This window comes from Malassezia restricta, chromosome VII (genome assembly GCF_003290485.1).
Source record: "Malassezia restricta chromosome VII, complete sequence".
NCBI lineage: Eukaryota > Fungi > Basidiomycota > Malasseziomycetes > Malasseziales > Malasseziaceae > Malassezia > Malassezia restricta.
In genome coordinates, this window is record NC_040199.1 from 204,463 (window position 1) to 218,534 (window position 14,072).

Sequence of the window (14,072 nt, forward strand, 5' to 3'; positions counted from 1 at the left end):
TGGCAGCGCGGCCTATGTGTTTATCTAATCATAAGGAGGGGATCTCAGTCCGTGCTGAGGGTAAGCGTATGCGGCGTAATCACACGGTCGACGACATTGTCGGACGTGGCACCGTGTTCCAGGAAGGTGCTGTGAATCGAGCTGTCACTCAGTCCACGTGTGCGAGGACGCAATGAGGGTTCCTGCCACGGCGGTGGGGCTACCATGCTCGTGTCGCCATGGGCACCGCTCGTGGCCCTCTTGGCCGAGATAGCCGCTTCCATCAAGGCCGGCTGTGATGCCTTGGTCTTGAGCATGCCGGGCTTGGTGTAGGCGCCATGAGCATGCACGGCCACCGACGTCGACAGAGCAGCGGCACGCGATCGCGGCATGACACGCGAGGGCGGTGCACCACTGAGCCGGCTCGTCGGCACGTTGCGTGGCACGGCCATAGGTGCAGATTCAGCCCCGGCAATGCGCACGAACGAGGTCTCGTTCGACGCGGGTGACGCAGCCGTAGAGGCAGGCGCTTCAACGGGTGCGGGTCCAGGTTCACTCGACAAGACGCCCGTGAACATGCGAGATATCCAGCTGCGGTTCGTACTGATCGTATGAGCTCCTAGGTGCTCGTGGAGCAGCTTGGCAGCAGCGCTCGGATGTAAGTGCACTTCATTGATGCACTGGCGCAGACGCGCCAGCTCCAAGAGTGATTCACGCTGTAGTTTGAGCAGAGCGAAAAAGTCGCGTCGCGATACAAGGCTCGAGTCTTGCGGCACACCGCGACGCGCTTCTTTATCGACCGCCTTGCGGAAGTGATCGCGCCATTCTTCTATATCGCGTACACTGGACTGCACCGTCGTGCGCGATAGATGCCCCACATCGCCAGCGAGTTTCTGGCGCTGCAGACGCGATGCCAGCGAATCGATATCCGCTTTTTGGATCTTGGTGAACGTGTTGCTTGCCGTCTCAATAAACGAGCTCAGCATGGCCGTGCGATGCTCGTTATGCGAGACAGGCAAGTGTCGATCTGAGTCAAAGCGATGGAGGGAGCCTGTATCGTAAGACATGGCATCTTCGTCAAAGTGCGCATACGACGACGTCGACGGCGTCGTGATACCCGTGCCTTCCGACATGCCACAATCACTGGGGCGTGTATCGTCTGAGCGCGCGTCCGACCGGCGGTCCTGCGCACCCAAGTCGGTCTCCAGGGACACACCGACCAACGGGCCCGGCCCCTCGGACATCTCGCGCAACTCGGCCACTTCGTCATTGGTCGTGCGCAGCAGCGCTTGAAGATGTTCATTCTCGCGCCGCATTATTTCGTGCTCCTCCATCATAGCGCGAAGCGCGTCGTCCGACAGCCAGTCTGTCTCCTTGGTCTCGACATCTTGGGATGCGAGGTGCGTGCGAATCTGATCCCATACGCGTGTCTCTGTGGGACAAGACCATCGCTCATGTTCTTCGTTCCAGCGGCTCTGCATCTCATCGCACCGCTGCGAAATGACCTGTTTATGCTTGGCCTCCGCAGCCGCATACCGACGTCGCTCTTTCGCGAGCTCAGCGCGCATATCCTCGAGCTCATTGTGTGCACGCTCCAGCTTGGCATCCAGATGAGATGTCTTGACACGATGCATTTTCATTTGCTTCAGTTGGTGCCGTACCTCGTCGAGCTCCGACAGGAGCGCATGCTGGCTCTGATCGGCCGCCTCTAAATTAAAGTTGGCCTGCGATAGTTGGCGCTCCAGCACCTGCGTTTCCTTGATCGTCTGCGAGAGACGCGCGAGCAATTGATCACGCTGCTGTGCATGCTCTTCGGCCTCTTGCTGTGACCGATGCACAATGGTATCCTGGCGCTGCAAGAGCGCCTGACCAATTTCCGCGCTTAGCTGCAGATCCGACTCCATATCATGGATTTGTTGCGTGATGCGCCGCGACACGTCACATTCGGCTTGCCCACAACAGCATGGTGGGATCGTCACGGCGCTGGCGGATGACACATCGCCATCAACACTGCCCACGCGGCTGTGTCCACTGCGCCCGTCATCACTGCTGGCCAAGCTCTGATGACTGCGCCTTGAGCGCACAGACGTGTTTATGCGCCGGTGCATGCTGATCTCGCTGACGATACGCGAAAACTCGTCGTTGGATGGCTTGCGCCGCAAGCTGGCGACCGAGTCCTCGAGCTCTGCCATCTCGTCCAGGGACAAGACACTAGGACATGAGCCGATGGTAGACACTTCCAAGTATGCGCTCGGTCGCTTTCGCACGCGTGGCGATGAGGCCGCACTCGCGCCCTTGATGGGCGAGGACGAATGGTACATGCGAGTGGCAAACGGCGCTGAGCGACGCTGGCTGGTGCGGTAGGCAAAAAAAAGGGTGTGGAGCCTGGCGGTGGGAACGCGTCGAATGACTAAACAGCACAGCAGCGCACAGATGATGCAACAGATGATATAGCCTATACAATGAAAAAAGGGGTCGGGGCTTTTTCATGGCAACAGCGCCGTGCGTCACTCGCTCAGGTGGCCGGTCGCAGCGCGCGAAGTCGTTGCGCTAACGCCTCGTCTTGGTCCGCAGACGGCGCGTTTCGTCGTGCGGAGCTCGATTCCGCGGGCAGGTCTGACACTTTGCCAGCGAGACCCGCCTCGCCCAGCTGCTGGTGAACTTCGATGCCATTTTCATCCGCCACCTGCTGCAGAAGCGAGTCGACCTGGTCCTGAGGCATGCCTGTCGCTGTCGTAGCGTTCATAGTGTTTTCCATGTAGGAGGTCTGAACGTCGACATCCTCAAGCTGGCCCTCAAACTTGTCCATCACCAGGGAGATTCTTTCCAGGTCCATGGTCTGCATAGCGCGATCGAGGCCACGAACGACGTGGGCCATACCGCCTGTGACCTGGCGCATCGACACGGCCGTTTCGACCCGGCTCGCCACGGCATCGATGCGGCTACTGAGGCGCAGCAGATTCAGCGACTCGTTCTTCTTGCGGATCGAGTTGGCCGCGTATATGCGTGCGCCTTCGCTATTCCCTTGGGCGAGGGCCTGGGTAAGGGGCCGAGTACGTACCTTTTTCAGCTTGGCCTTTTCCGTCGCCTCATCACGCGCCGCCTTGTTCGCTTGGCGCTGAAGCGACTTGATAGTAAACTGGTGTAAGTTGGCGCGTGCCTACCTTGAGCTGAAAGAGCGAGTCTGGGTGAGCGATGTGGACGTACTTTCCAGTCCGCCGCTGCTGTACATCCTCGGCGGGTCGTGGATGGAGTGGAGGCCCCCTGCCTCTCCTCGTCCCTCGAGGCGTGGGTGCGTGTGTGCTCCACATCATGGCCGACGCTCGCGGAGAGCCAGTCACGACGTGGTGGGTGGGTTTGCGCCAGCATGCGCACGATTCGCGGCCGGCGTATGCGCTCTCGGCCCTGTGTGCGATGTCTATGCCGTTTGGCTTTGGACAAGCGATCAAGATGGCCGGGAATGAGGCTGCGAAAAAAGCGCCGCGACTCATCCCGCCGTTCTGGCAGATGCTAGGTTTTAGCGTGTTTTTTGGCACGGGCGCCTATATGATCGATCACGGAGATACGCTGAATGGCAGTGGCGTGATATCGGCGTGGTCGCTGACCTATGTCACGTTCCACACGCTGCCCAAGCTGCGGTGGCTGTATCGCTCACCGCTCTCGCTGCTGCTGAGTACGGCTGTCACGGGGATGGGACTCGGCGTATATGCGAACTACTACTTTGACAAGAGCAGTTGGCGCGGCGCAGTGCCGGGCCTGCTTCCGCAGCCGCGTCAAGAGGCAGACAAGTAGTGGGTATCTATAGCTCAAGCCGTGGCTACTTCGGGCGGCGTAGCACGCGTCAAGGTATCGCGCAAGTGCCGCGCGAGTCGTAAGAGACCGTGTGCGATGGCGTCGAGTGTCCATAGACTCACGTTGCGCACGCGCTGGTGATTCGCCTGCTGTGACGCCACATGGTGGGCGAGGGCTTCCCAGATCTTTTGCGAGACGAGCGGCGGCAGACCTGTTTGGGACAGGTCCAGCGATCCGTCGAACTCGCTCAGATCCATGAGAATGCGGCACTTGACGGGGATGAGCGTCTTGTTCGCGTTCATGAATGCGACGATCGGGCGAGCGAGTGCGTATGTCGAGTAGTTTAGTTCGCGTGTGAAGATGGGCATCGAGGCCTTGATGTCCTTGAAGCGCACATCGAGCTCAATGACGACCGATGGCCGGATGTCGGTGGTATGATCTAGCGACGCGACGTCGTCATCCGCAGCGTCACTGCGCGGAGGGTATGTAGAGCGCGAGCGGCGCGCCGCTGCGTCGTGTCCCGCGCGCTCCTGTCGCGCCCGTTCCGCCTGGGGGCCGACCGTGGTGACCGGCGCGACAATGGCAGGACCGCTCAGCTCGGGCTGGCCGGGAATGAGGGCGTCGCCGCTGTCGCGGGTCGCGGCGCGCTCGCCTGCAAAGGTCGCGTTCAGCGTATCGCGGATCTCGGAGAGGATCGTGTTGATGTCGACGTTCTCGCCATACTGCCGTGGGAATTTGATGTCGGCCACCAAGTCGAAGCGGCCCGAATAGATCCACATGAGCGGGCCCGACAGGCCGGCCATCTTTTGGACATGGTCAATGTTGACGCCGTCGACACGTAAGCGCGACCAGTTCTGGATGTACGGCGTGTGCTGATCGGCCACTTTGCGGTACATATCTCGGGCGGTATGGTATACACTCTGGGGCTTGTGCAAGCTGAACAGGCATCCATCGACCTGCCCCGTGATCGAGTCGGCGTTCAGGAGATCGTAAAACAGCCACTGGGCGCGGAGACGGGGGATGCGGGCGTGAAAGATGCTCACATTGAACGCGCGGAAATCGCCGGGCTGGTACAGCGTCACGAGGAAGTCTTCGACGGTGAACGAGTCCAAGTCAATGTCGTTCGTCTTGGCCGTGCGCCGAGCCTTGCGTGGATCGTAGGGCCGATCGGGGTCCCAAAACACATGTCGGCGGTCGACAATGCCGCGGACACCGCGCACATCCATTGTGTGCAGGAGCCCGCGTCCATCGAACCAGCGCGAGAGACTCAGCTGCACGTCGATCGAGTCGATGTGCAGCTCAAACATGGAAAAGTTGGTGCTCGCATCGCGTTCGACCTGGTGCTCGTCGTCGAACGGCTGCACCACATGATCGCCCGTATCGTAGGCGGGGATCGCCGGCTCGGCGCCCAGCTGCATCGACATGCTCGGCGAGACGGCATCGTCTCTGTGCTCGGCATGCAGCTTGACGGGATCGGTCGGCTCGGCGCGCCGCGTAATCACCACGTCCTTGAAACTGATGCGCCCCTCTTTCCACTTGGGGACGATCGCACTGCCGAACACGATCGTGAAGCCCATCTGCCGGGACAGGATCTTGGCCAGCTGCAGCGCAATCCACTCCTGCATGTTCAGCAGGCTCAGCGCGGCAAAGATCACCGACACAAACGTCGTCGTGCCGACAATGACCCATATGGCGGTCCCCAGCCCACCGAGCGTGAAAAAGGCGCTCAGATCATCGATGTTGAAGCGCCGGAACCCGCGGATCGTAATCCACTTGAAGTGGATGCGCATGCGGGTCCAGAATCCATGCGCCATACTCAGCAGCTCATCGCGCGTGGGCCGATGCGGCAGGTGCGTCTTGCTGTCTTCTCCCTTTGGGCCCGTGATGCGCCGCACGCGGAGCGCGAGCTCACGCAAGGTGCGTGGGTAATTTTGAAACAGGGGGCGGTCCACCAGCTCCCGCCCCGAGGACGAGGAGGGCTCGAGGTGCTTTTTTTTTTCGTCCTCCTCCGGACGCGGTGGCGGCAACGTGCGTCGTACGGCACTCATGTGCACATGCGCCACTTCCCACGCCATGCGTCGGGTCCCCACAGCCATCGCGGCCGATCGCCACAGCGACGACATGGTGGCCTCCAACGACCTGCACGCACGGCCACGGGGCTACGTCTGGCGGCGCACCCACGTGGAGTGTTGCACGTGGAATACCATGGCGGAGGAGCGCCTAGCGAGCGCCATCTTGGAGGTGCAGCGACGTACGTGGGGCATGGCTGACGGCAGGCTTGGCAGCGCCACCCGACTCGATCCGTGCATCGTATGATCGGGAGCACATGTCGCAGACGCTCGCGCGGTGCATAGCGCAGCATCGTGCGCTGCTCGCCGAGGCAGAAGAGGCGCTGGCGTGGGAGAAGCGGATGCATGCGGAGAATGCGGCGCTTCTGGACGACATGTCGCGCATGAGGGATGCGCCGGCGCCCCTGCCGCCCAGCTCGCACACCGAGTCGGAGCTGCTGGCGGCGCTCGTCCGCGTGACAGATCGCGCCTTTGACGACAGGCGGCAGTGCCAGCAGCTGCGGCAGGTGCTCGATCTCCTCCTGAACGCATTGTGGGACTGCCCCGACGACCCATACGTGAGCATGCGCGGTCTCGATACCCAGGTGGCGGCCTTTCTGCACCAGGCGGGCCTGGTGCGCGCCCACCCCACCGAGCCAGACGCCGTGCGACTCGTGGCCTTCCACGAGGCCCTGCCTGATGCGCGCACATCGCGGCCTACCGTGTATGGCTAAAGGAACGACGCTACGGAACGGACTTGGTATTCGACAGGACAAGGAGCTGGCGCGTCCACATCTCAAAGTAGTCGCGGAAGAAGAACAGCAGAGCTTGCGACAGGACGGCCTTGGTGATCTGAGCGTGCATGCCCTGGTACCAGCCGATCACGCCCTTTTGCTCGTAGATATGGTACAGCACGGCAAAGGCGGTGTTGTGGGGTGTGTTTTTCGTCTGCAGCCGCGTCTTGCTCAGGATGTAGGGGAACGTGACGACCGTAGCGAGGGACTTGGACAGCGCACCGATGACAAACGACTTGCCCGGCGTCATGTGGCCGCCCGAGGCGGCGAGGATCACGCTCTTGACGCGTTCGTACACACCGTATGTGATCGCAGGGTTGATCGTGAGCACCAGGCTAGGCTTGAGACCGCGCCAGAAGCCGGCCACGCCGTCCTGGTGGTAGATATCGCGGATATGACCGAGTATCGAGTTGTCCTCCTCCTCTCCGTCGCTGGCCGAGCCGACCTGCTGGCGCGTCGCAATCACACCGACAGGCGTCGTGAACAGCTGCGCAAGAGCAGCAGCCACAGCGCCCAGCACGAGCTCCGTCAGCACACTCAGCACGGGCGTGGCTGTGGCAGCGCGAAGCACGCGCTTGATATATACACTGCGCACGAGCGAGTACCAGTAGAAGTAGGCAAACTGCTGGATGAACGTATTCGCCATATTGGCAAAAAAGCCGCGGTACAGCGAGCGAACACCCTTGGCGCGCGCGATCACTACGAGCGTCTGCAGCATCCCCAGCTGCTTCTTGGTCTTCTCACTCGACGCCTTGTGGTCCGCCTGGATGACCGTCTTGACCGTATCGAGCGGGTATATCACTGCATTCGAAAACACACCACCCAGCGCGCCCGCCAGGGCATTCTCAAACGGCGTAAGGGGCACCTGCTGCTGCTGCTTCGACATGGCGGGAACGTCCAGCGAAACCGGTCGGCGGCTCCGGACCGGGGAAGCCCCGCTTGATTGGTAAGCAGACGCGACGGTCTGCCGGCAGGGCAGCGGCGGGGCCAAATCGTATCGAGCTACCTGGAGAAAGCGAAAGTATGGAGTAGAAGAGACAGGCAGGTATACGACATGTTAGTGGTCAATGATGGAGAGGTTGCCCGTCACGAGCTTGTTCTCTAGCACGGAGCCGTCAGGGATCGCGATGTGGTTGCCCTCGTTCGCGACGATAATCACGGTGCCCTTCAGCACCACATTGCGGCCAAACGACACGTCGCCCATGACCGTCAGGTGATCGAGCTCCATCATCTTCGGAATGCTCTTGAAGCGCTTTTGGTAGTTCGCCACCTTCTTGAACGTGTCGCCCAGCTTGACCACCGGCGTCTGGCTAAATTGGCGCTGCGGGTTCATCACGAGTTTGCCGTGCTCGAGGCTATACAAGTCGCTCGTAATCAGCAGCAGGTCCGAGCAGCTCTTGACAGGCAAAAAGCGCGAGCGCGGGACATTCACACCCTTGGCACCACGGAAATGCTTGATCGCCGCGCCGACCGCCGTCTCCAGCTGGATGACAGGCTCGCCATTGTCCAGCGACTTGTTGTTCGTGATGATTTCGAGATCGAGCTCGTCGTTCTCCACAACGCGCTTGATCGCACGGAGGTTCAGCCACAGGTTGTTGGTGTTGAAGATCTTGAACTTCTTAATCGACTTGAAGTCCTCGACGTGCTCATCCGGCACCTGCGCAATTTCCAACAGGCGGATCGTGCCTTCGTAGTCAATCAGCGTACCGCCCTTGACATCCGCCTTGGTCTTGTCCGTGACCTCGGAAATGAACTCCGCCTGCGTGTCGATCATGTGCTGGTAAATGTTCAGGTCGACGACCGCACCAAGATTGTCCACGTTGGACACAAACACATACTCCTTGCCCATCGCCAGCAGGCTGTCGAGCAGGCCCGAGTTGTGCATCGCATCAAACAGGTCACCATGGCCAGGTGGGTACCACAGGTTCTTGTTCGACGTCGCGCTGCGAGGGCACGGCAGGAGAGTGTCACGGTTGATGCGCGGATAGCGCGACTGGTTGAACGTCATGATCTCAACGTTGTGGTTCGCGTACTTCTGGATCACGCGAGCGGTGTCGTCGTCCGTGTTGAACGAGTTCATGAGAATGAAGGGCACATTGACGTTGTACGTGCCGTTCAAGTGCTCGATCTGACGCACAGACATGTCCAAGAACGTCATGCCCTCACGCACCTCGATGATACTCTTGGGGCCCGTGCAGCCCATCGTCGTGCCAAGTCCACCGTTGAGCTTCAGCACCGCGAGCTTGCTCAGCACAGAGGGGTCTGACGCCTGCGGCAGCGACGCGTACGGCGTCACCTGTTCAGCCGCCGGCGGCTGAATCTTGTCCCAGTCAAGCTTGACGCCCTTGGCCTTCTCAGCCAAAAAGCGGTTGAACAGGTGGTAGAACGACGACATCTCGGCCTCAAAGGCGCGCTTCGCGTTAGGGTCCTCGATGCCCTCGATCAACGCGTTGAGCTCGTTGCGCATGGCCTTGCTGGCCACAGCCGACGTGGCCGACTTGAAGTCCTGTTGCGTCAGTTCCACTTCACCCAATCACATACAATATGGGAGCCCGCACGCTGGCGCTCATTTCGGAGACCGACACTGTCAAGCGACGAAGAGAGCTTGTCCACCATGGTGTTGCACTGATGTTCTCGCGATGGGAGAGACAGACGTACGAGGCGCTCCCAGCGGCGTGCGGCTGTACCATCCTCGTTCACGCGAGCGAGGCCTGGTTGGCCACGGACACCGGCGATCTCGATGCTGGTTGGCTGCAGGCCTCGTATTAGTCATCATGAGACGTGTCGTCGCCAGATCGGCGCGCGCGCGGGCCTGTAGCGTTGCGGCATGCGCGCCGACGCTGGCTTCCCGCTTTCGTACACACGTGCAAGACAAGGAGCACGAGCGCGGATTACCGTTCCCAGCCTCCACGCAGCTCCTCCTGGAGCTGCTGGGCCAGGCGCAAGGCCTCTAAATCCTCGGTACTACGTAATTGATCCACCGTATCGCGCATCTTGCCGAAGTAGATTTCCTGCAGTTGGTTTCGTATCTTGCTCTCCATATCTTCCAAGAGGCGCCCGAGATTCACAATGTGACTGGCGCTGTCCGTCACGCCCTGGGTATCTTGGCCCTGGCGCGTCAGGTGCCCACTCAGGTCGACTAGGCCCAGCTCACCCGGCGCCTGGCGCTTAAGCGTCAGCATGACGGTGCTTGTCACCTTGTATTGCGCCGTGCGCCCCGTTACGTGTACTTCAAACACGTGAATCGAGTCCCACGCGCCCCCCGTGCCTTTAGCGGCATCCGACGCTGGGCCTTGCAGCGCTTTTTTGAATAGCACAGCGCCAGCAAACTTAGTCGGGAGCTTGCTTGGATCATCCCCCTCCAAGTCCCACAAGTACGTGCTGGTGTATCCCGTGTCATAGTACAGCTTACGGTAGGTATCAAATGCGTCATTCGCCTGGAGCTCTAATTCACGCAGCGCGCCAACGGGCACGATCGGCTCACCATCCAGCGGTGGGTGGAACGTGTTGGTATACCAGCTGCGCCAGCTCTCGCCATCACGATTGTAGTCACAGCAGACAAACTCCCGGCCTGCACCGCCCGGCGAGTCGTCGACACGCAGCGTGAGCGGCTGATCCACGCTCGACGCAAGATCTTCCGCATCATTTGGAAGCACCTGCATGAGCGCCTCAACATTCGACGTGACGTGCTGCGGCGGCAGCCGGCGCATCATATCCAGCGACAGCGACAAGGCATCCGCGCTCATGGTGCACTGACGACAAGGTGTGGAGTCAACGGCACGTGCACCGCTACGACCGCCTAGGCTTTCCACCTATGACCAAAAAGGTACAAGTGGTGGGTGCGCCACCGATGGTGCAGCGGCCGCCAGCGACGCAAGAGAGCGACTCGGAGGCGGAGGCACCGCACGAGAGTGAGCACATAGATGGGCACGGCGACGACGAAGAGCATGGCGATGACGAAGAGCATGGCGACGACGATATGGACGAGCTGATGAGCGCCTTTGAGGACGACGAGACCGACCTGGATCTGACGCACCTGCGCATCAAGTCGACGAAAAACATGCATCTTGCGCGTTTCCATGATACCCTAGTTCGTCTCGTGCTGCGCCAGAACGAGATCCGCTCCATGCGCGGTAAGGACCTGGGCGCCGTGCCGCATCTCCAAGAGCTTGATCTGTACGACAATGCGATCGAACACATCAGTGGTCTGGAGAACAATCTCGAGCTGGAAATCCTCGACCTATCCTTCAACAACATCCGGCACGTATCTCGCGTATCACACCTGCCCAGGTGCCATACCCTCTACCTCGTCCAGAACAAGATTGCCCACATCCGCCCTACGGATCTGCAGCCGCCGATCGCATGGAGTCTGCGCAGTCTCGAGCTCGGCGGCAACCGACTCCGCTCCCTTGAGAACCTATCGCACTTGATCAACCTCGAAGAGCTGTGGGTCGGTAAGAACAAAATCACGTCACTCCAGGGCATTGCGCCCCTGACCAAGCTGAGAGTCTTGTCGATCCAGTCGAATCGGCTGACCAAGCTAGAAGGCCTCGAGACTCTGACGGCACTAGAAGAGCTGTATCTGTCCCACAACGGCATCAAGAAACTCGAGAATCTCGAGCACAACACCCAGCTCACAACGCTCGACTTTTGTGCAAACCAGGTCACGACCATTGAGCATGTGCGGCATTTGTCGCGTCTGTCACAGTTCTGGGCCAATGACAACCTGATCACAGACCTGAATCACCTGGATGCGCATCTCGGACCCCAGTACATGCCGCATCTCGATACAGTGTACCTCGAGGGCAACCCAGGACAAAAATCCGAGGGGGCAAACTACCGCCGCAAAGTGCAACTCGCGCTTCCCCAGATCGCGCAGCTCGATGCCACACTCGTGCGGCGTTCATAGGTATCTTACACATGCTACTTGGCCTTAGACAATAGTGCGCGGTCGACAAGGCGAGAATAGTACGTCGCATTCATGCCGCCAGCGGGCATCTTGGGCGCGCCTGGCTGTCCAGGCTGAGGGCGTTCTGTGCCGCCATCAGAGGCGTTGCCCAGGTACACATATGGCTTGAGCCTGGTATCTGCGAGACCTGGAGGCACGACAAAGGACACCATGCGAGCTTCGTCGATGCGGTGCGTGCGCAAGTTCCATGTCCGCGGCCGATCCTTGTCATCATACAGCTGATGCCCCTTGGGGTCAGCCAGCGCGATGCGCTTCCTCAGCAACACATTCGCAGCGCGAGTGCCTACGCGTAAGCAAGGCGGTACGTACCCTTGTAAAAGTCCTTGTTCGCCTTCTTCGACGTCAGGGGAAGGCGGCTGGCCTTGGACCACACCGGCTCGGTCGCCCGAAACATGTCGTCGAAAGAGAAGGACGTATGGTCTTATCACATGATTTGTCAGGGAGTCACGTAGAAAAAAAAGCGAAAAAAAGAGCTTGCGTTGCGGTACAGGTCTCCTGGCACCCAACTATCACGCCCGGTCCAAGTGCGTGACGACAGAATGCCGCCTGTTTCTGCATCGAAAGCTAAGCGCCAAGCTGAGAAGGCCGCCAAGGCCGCAGCCAAGGGCGAGAAAACTGGATCGTCGAAGGACAGCGTCTCGACCGGCAGCACCAAGGGCTCGAGCTCTACCAAGGGCACGAGTGTGGACGAAGAGGGCCCGATCACGGACATGAAGAAGCTGGCCATCGCCACGGAACGTAATGCCTCAGGTGTGATTGTAAGTGACAAACAGAGCCGTGACTTGCACATCGAGAGCTTCTCGATGTCGTTCCACGGCCGTCTGCTGATCGACAATGCCACGGTGGCTCTTAACTATGGTCAGCGCTACGGTCTGCTGGGTGAGAACGGCTCCGGTAAGACGACCTTCCTTGAGGCCCTCGCGAACCGTGACGTCGAGATTCCCGAGCACATTGACATTTACCTCGTGCGGGGTGAGGCCGACCCGTCCGACGAGAATGCCCTTGACTACATCATCAAGTCGGCGCGTGAAAAGGTCGCGCGTCTCGAGAAGGAAATCGAGGACATGTCCGTGGCCGACGATGTTGATGACGTGGCCTTGGAGCTGAAGATGGAAGAGCTCGATGAGCTCGACCCCAGCACGTTTGAGGCTCGTGCCGGAGCTATCCTCAAGGGTCTCGGTTTCTCGCAAGCCATGATGAGCAAGCCTACAAGCGACTTGTCTGGTGGTTGGCGTATGCGTGTGTCGCTCGCGCGTGCACTGTTCATCAAGCCACACCTGTTGCTGATGGATGAGCCGACGAACCACTTGGACCTGGAGGCCGTGGTATGGCTCGAGGCGTACCTGTCGACATACAATCATATCCTGGTGCTGACATCGCACAGTGCCGACTTTATGGACAATGTCTGCACGAACATTATTGACCTGACCATCCAGAAGAAGTTTATCACGTACGGTGGTAACTACTCGATCTATGTGCGTACCAAGTCGGAGAACGAGGTCAACCAGATGAAGGCATACCAAAAGCAGCAAGAGGAAATTGCTCATATTCGCAAGTTTATTGCCAGTGCGGGTACGTACGCCAACTTGGTCAAGCAGGCCAAGTCGAAGCAAAAGATCATCGACAAGATGGAGGCGGCCGGTCTCATTGAGCCTGTCGTCCAGCCCAAGCAGCTGCGCTTCAACTTTGAGGATGTCCGCAAGCTGCCACCGCCCATCATTGCTTTCAATGACGTCGGCTTCAGTTACAGCGGCAAGGAAGAGGACTTTTTGTACAAGGACCTGAGCTTTGGTATCGACATGGACAGTCGCGTAGCTATCGTGGGTCAGAACGGTACGGGTAAGTCGACCCTGCTCAACCTCATCACCGGTATGCTCCAGCCTGTGGCCGGCAGCGTCCAACGCCACTCGGGTCTCAAGCTCGGCAAGTACTCGCAGCACTCTGCGGACCAGCTGCCCTACGACAAGAGTCCGCTCGAGTACATCGAGTCCATGAACAAGGAGAAGTTCCCCGACAAGGATGTGCAGTTCTGGCGCGCTCAGCTTGGCCGCTTCGGTCTGTCGGGCGCGCACCAAACGGCGCCGATCCGCACGCTCTCGGACGGTCTGCGTAACCGTGTCGTATTCTCGCAGCTTGCCATGGAGAACCCGCATATTTTGCTTCTTGACGAGCCGACGAACCATTTGGATATGAGCTCGATTGATGCGCTAGCCAACGCCATCAAGGACTTTGAAGGTGGTGTGGTGATTGTCTCGCACGACTTCCGTCTGATCTCGCAGGTGGCCAATGAGCTGTGGGAGGTCAAGGATCGCAAGATTGTGAACCTGACCAAGCAAGACATCAGTATCCAGGACTACAAGAAGATTCTGATGAACAACAGTGCCGAGGCCATGGAGCGTGCCAAGCTCACGGCCAAGACATCCTAAGCCTGTTGTATAAAAAACGTAATGATAGCCCATATGATTATTCGTACACCACGTGGCATATGCA

At 59.5% G+C, this 14,072-nt stretch overlaps 11 protein-coding genes across 11 annotated transcripts; 4 read left to right on the top strand and 7 right to left on the bottom strand.

Moving 5' to 3' along the window:
• Positions 1 to 44: 44 nt before the first annotated feature.
• MRET_3896 (uncharacterized protein) lies at positions 45 to 2,300 on the bottom strand (the record flags this gene model as incomplete). The annotated part of the gene is made up of 1 exon (XM_027630523.1): positions 45 to 2,300. The coding sequence occupies one exon, from the start codon at positions 2,298 to 2,300 to the stop codon at positions 45 to 47; it is 2,256 nt and encodes a 751-aa protein (XP_027486350.1).
• A 194-nt stretch (positions 2,301 to 2,494) lies between these two features.
• Positions 2,495 to 3,211, bottom strand: MRET_3897 (charged multivesicular body protein 1; the record flags this gene model as incomplete). Its single annotated transcript, XM_027630524.1, has 4 exons — positions 2,495 to 3,016; positions 3,041 to 3,118; positions 3,144 to 3,163; positions 3,187 to 3,211. The coding sequence occupies 4 exons, from the start codon at positions 3,209 to 3,211 to the stop codon at positions 2,495 to 2,497; spliced, it is 645 nt and encodes a 214-aa protein (XP_027486239.1).
• An 80-nt stretch (positions 3,212 to 3,291) lies between these two features.
• On the top strand, positions 3,292 to 3,771 carry MRET_3898 (protein of unknown function (DUF2416); the record flags this gene model as incomplete). The annotated part of the gene is made up of 1 exon (XM_027630525.1): positions 3,292 to 3,771. One exon carries the CDS (start codon positions 3,292 to 3,294, stop codon positions 3,769 to 3,771), a length of 480 nt encoding a protein of 159 aa, XP_027486238.1.
• Positions 3,772 to 3,785: 14 nt separating this feature from the next.
• On the bottom strand, positions 3,786 to 5,894 carry MRET_3899 (mitochondrial distribution and morphology protein 31; the record flags this gene model as incomplete). The annotated part of the gene is made up of 1 exon (XM_027630526.1): positions 3,786 to 5,894. The coding sequence occupies one exon, from the start codon at positions 5,892 to 5,894 to the stop codon at positions 3,786 to 3,788; it is 2,109 nt and encodes a 702-aa protein (XP_027486266.1).
• An 82-nt stretch (positions 5,895 to 5,976) lies between these two features.
• MRET_3900 (centromere protein k) lies at positions 5,977 to 6,553 on the top strand (the record flags this gene model as incomplete). The annotated part of the gene is made up of 2 exons (XM_027630527.1): positions 5,977 to 6,022; positions 6,048 to 6,553. The coding sequence occupies 2 exons, from the start codon at positions 5,977 to 5,979 to the stop codon at positions 6,551 to 6,553; spliced, it is 552 nt and encodes a 183-aa protein (XP_027486204.1).
• A 10-nt stretch (positions 6,554 to 6,563) lies between these two features.
• On the bottom strand, positions 6,564 to 7,499 carry MRET_3901 (peroxisomal carrier protein; the record flags this gene model as incomplete). The annotated part of the gene is made up of 1 exon (XM_027630528.1): positions 6,564 to 7,499. One exon carries the CDS (start codon positions 7,497 to 7,499, stop codon positions 6,564 to 6,566), a length of 936 nt encoding a protein of 311 aa, XP_027486268.1.
• A 171-nt stretch (positions 7,500 to 7,670) lies between these two features.
• Positions 7,671 to 9,229, bottom strand: MRET_3902 (UTP--glucose-1-phosphate uridylyltransferase; the record flags this gene model as incomplete). The annotated part of the gene is made up of 2 exons (XM_027630529.1): positions 7,671 to 9,119; positions 9,155 to 9,229. The coding sequence occupies 2 exons, from the start codon at positions 9,227 to 9,229 to the stop codon at positions 7,671 to 7,673; spliced, it is 1,524 nt and encodes a 507-aa protein (XP_027486422.1).
• A 275-nt stretch (positions 9,230 to 9,504) lies between these two features.
• On the bottom strand, positions 9,505 to 10,359 carry MRET_3903 (capping protein (actin filament) muscle Z-line, beta; the record flags this gene model as incomplete). Its single annotated transcript, XM_027630530.1, has 1 exon — positions 9,505 to 10,359. The coding sequence occupies one exon, from the start codon at positions 10,357 to 10,359 to the stop codon at positions 9,505 to 9,507; it is 855 nt and encodes a 284-aa protein (XP_027486269.1).
• A 68-nt stretch (positions 10,360 to 10,427) lies between these two features.
• On the top strand, positions 10,428 to 11,522 carry MRET_3904 (protein phosphatase 1 regulatory subunit 7; the record flags this gene model as incomplete). The annotated part of the gene is made up of 1 exon (XM_027630531.1): positions 10,428 to 11,522. The coding sequence occupies one exon, from the start codon at positions 10,428 to 10,430 to the stop codon at positions 11,520 to 11,522; it is 1,095 nt and encodes a 364-aa protein (XP_027486423.1).
• Positions 11,523 to 11,536: 14 nt separating this feature from the next.
• MRET_3905 (large subunit ribosomal protein L41) lies at positions 11,537 to 11,976 on the bottom strand (the record flags this gene model as incomplete). Its single annotated transcript, XM_027630532.1, has 2 exons — positions 11,537 to 11,865; positions 11,892 to 11,976. The coding sequence occupies 2 exons, from the start codon at positions 11,974 to 11,976 to the stop codon at positions 11,537 to 11,539; spliced, it is 414 nt and encodes a 137-aa protein (XP_027486399.1).
• A 145-nt stretch (positions 11,977 to 12,121) lies between these two features.
• MRET_3906 (ATP-binding cassette, subfamily F, member 2) lies at positions 12,122 to 14,008 on the top strand (the record flags this gene model as incomplete). The annotated part of the gene is made up of 1 exon (XM_027630533.1): positions 12,122 to 14,008. The coding sequence occupies one exon, from the start codon at positions 12,122 to 12,124 to the stop codon at positions 14,006 to 14,008; it is 1,887 nt and encodes a 628-aa protein (XP_027486270.1).
• Positions 14,009 to 14,072: the final 64 nt, after the last annotated feature.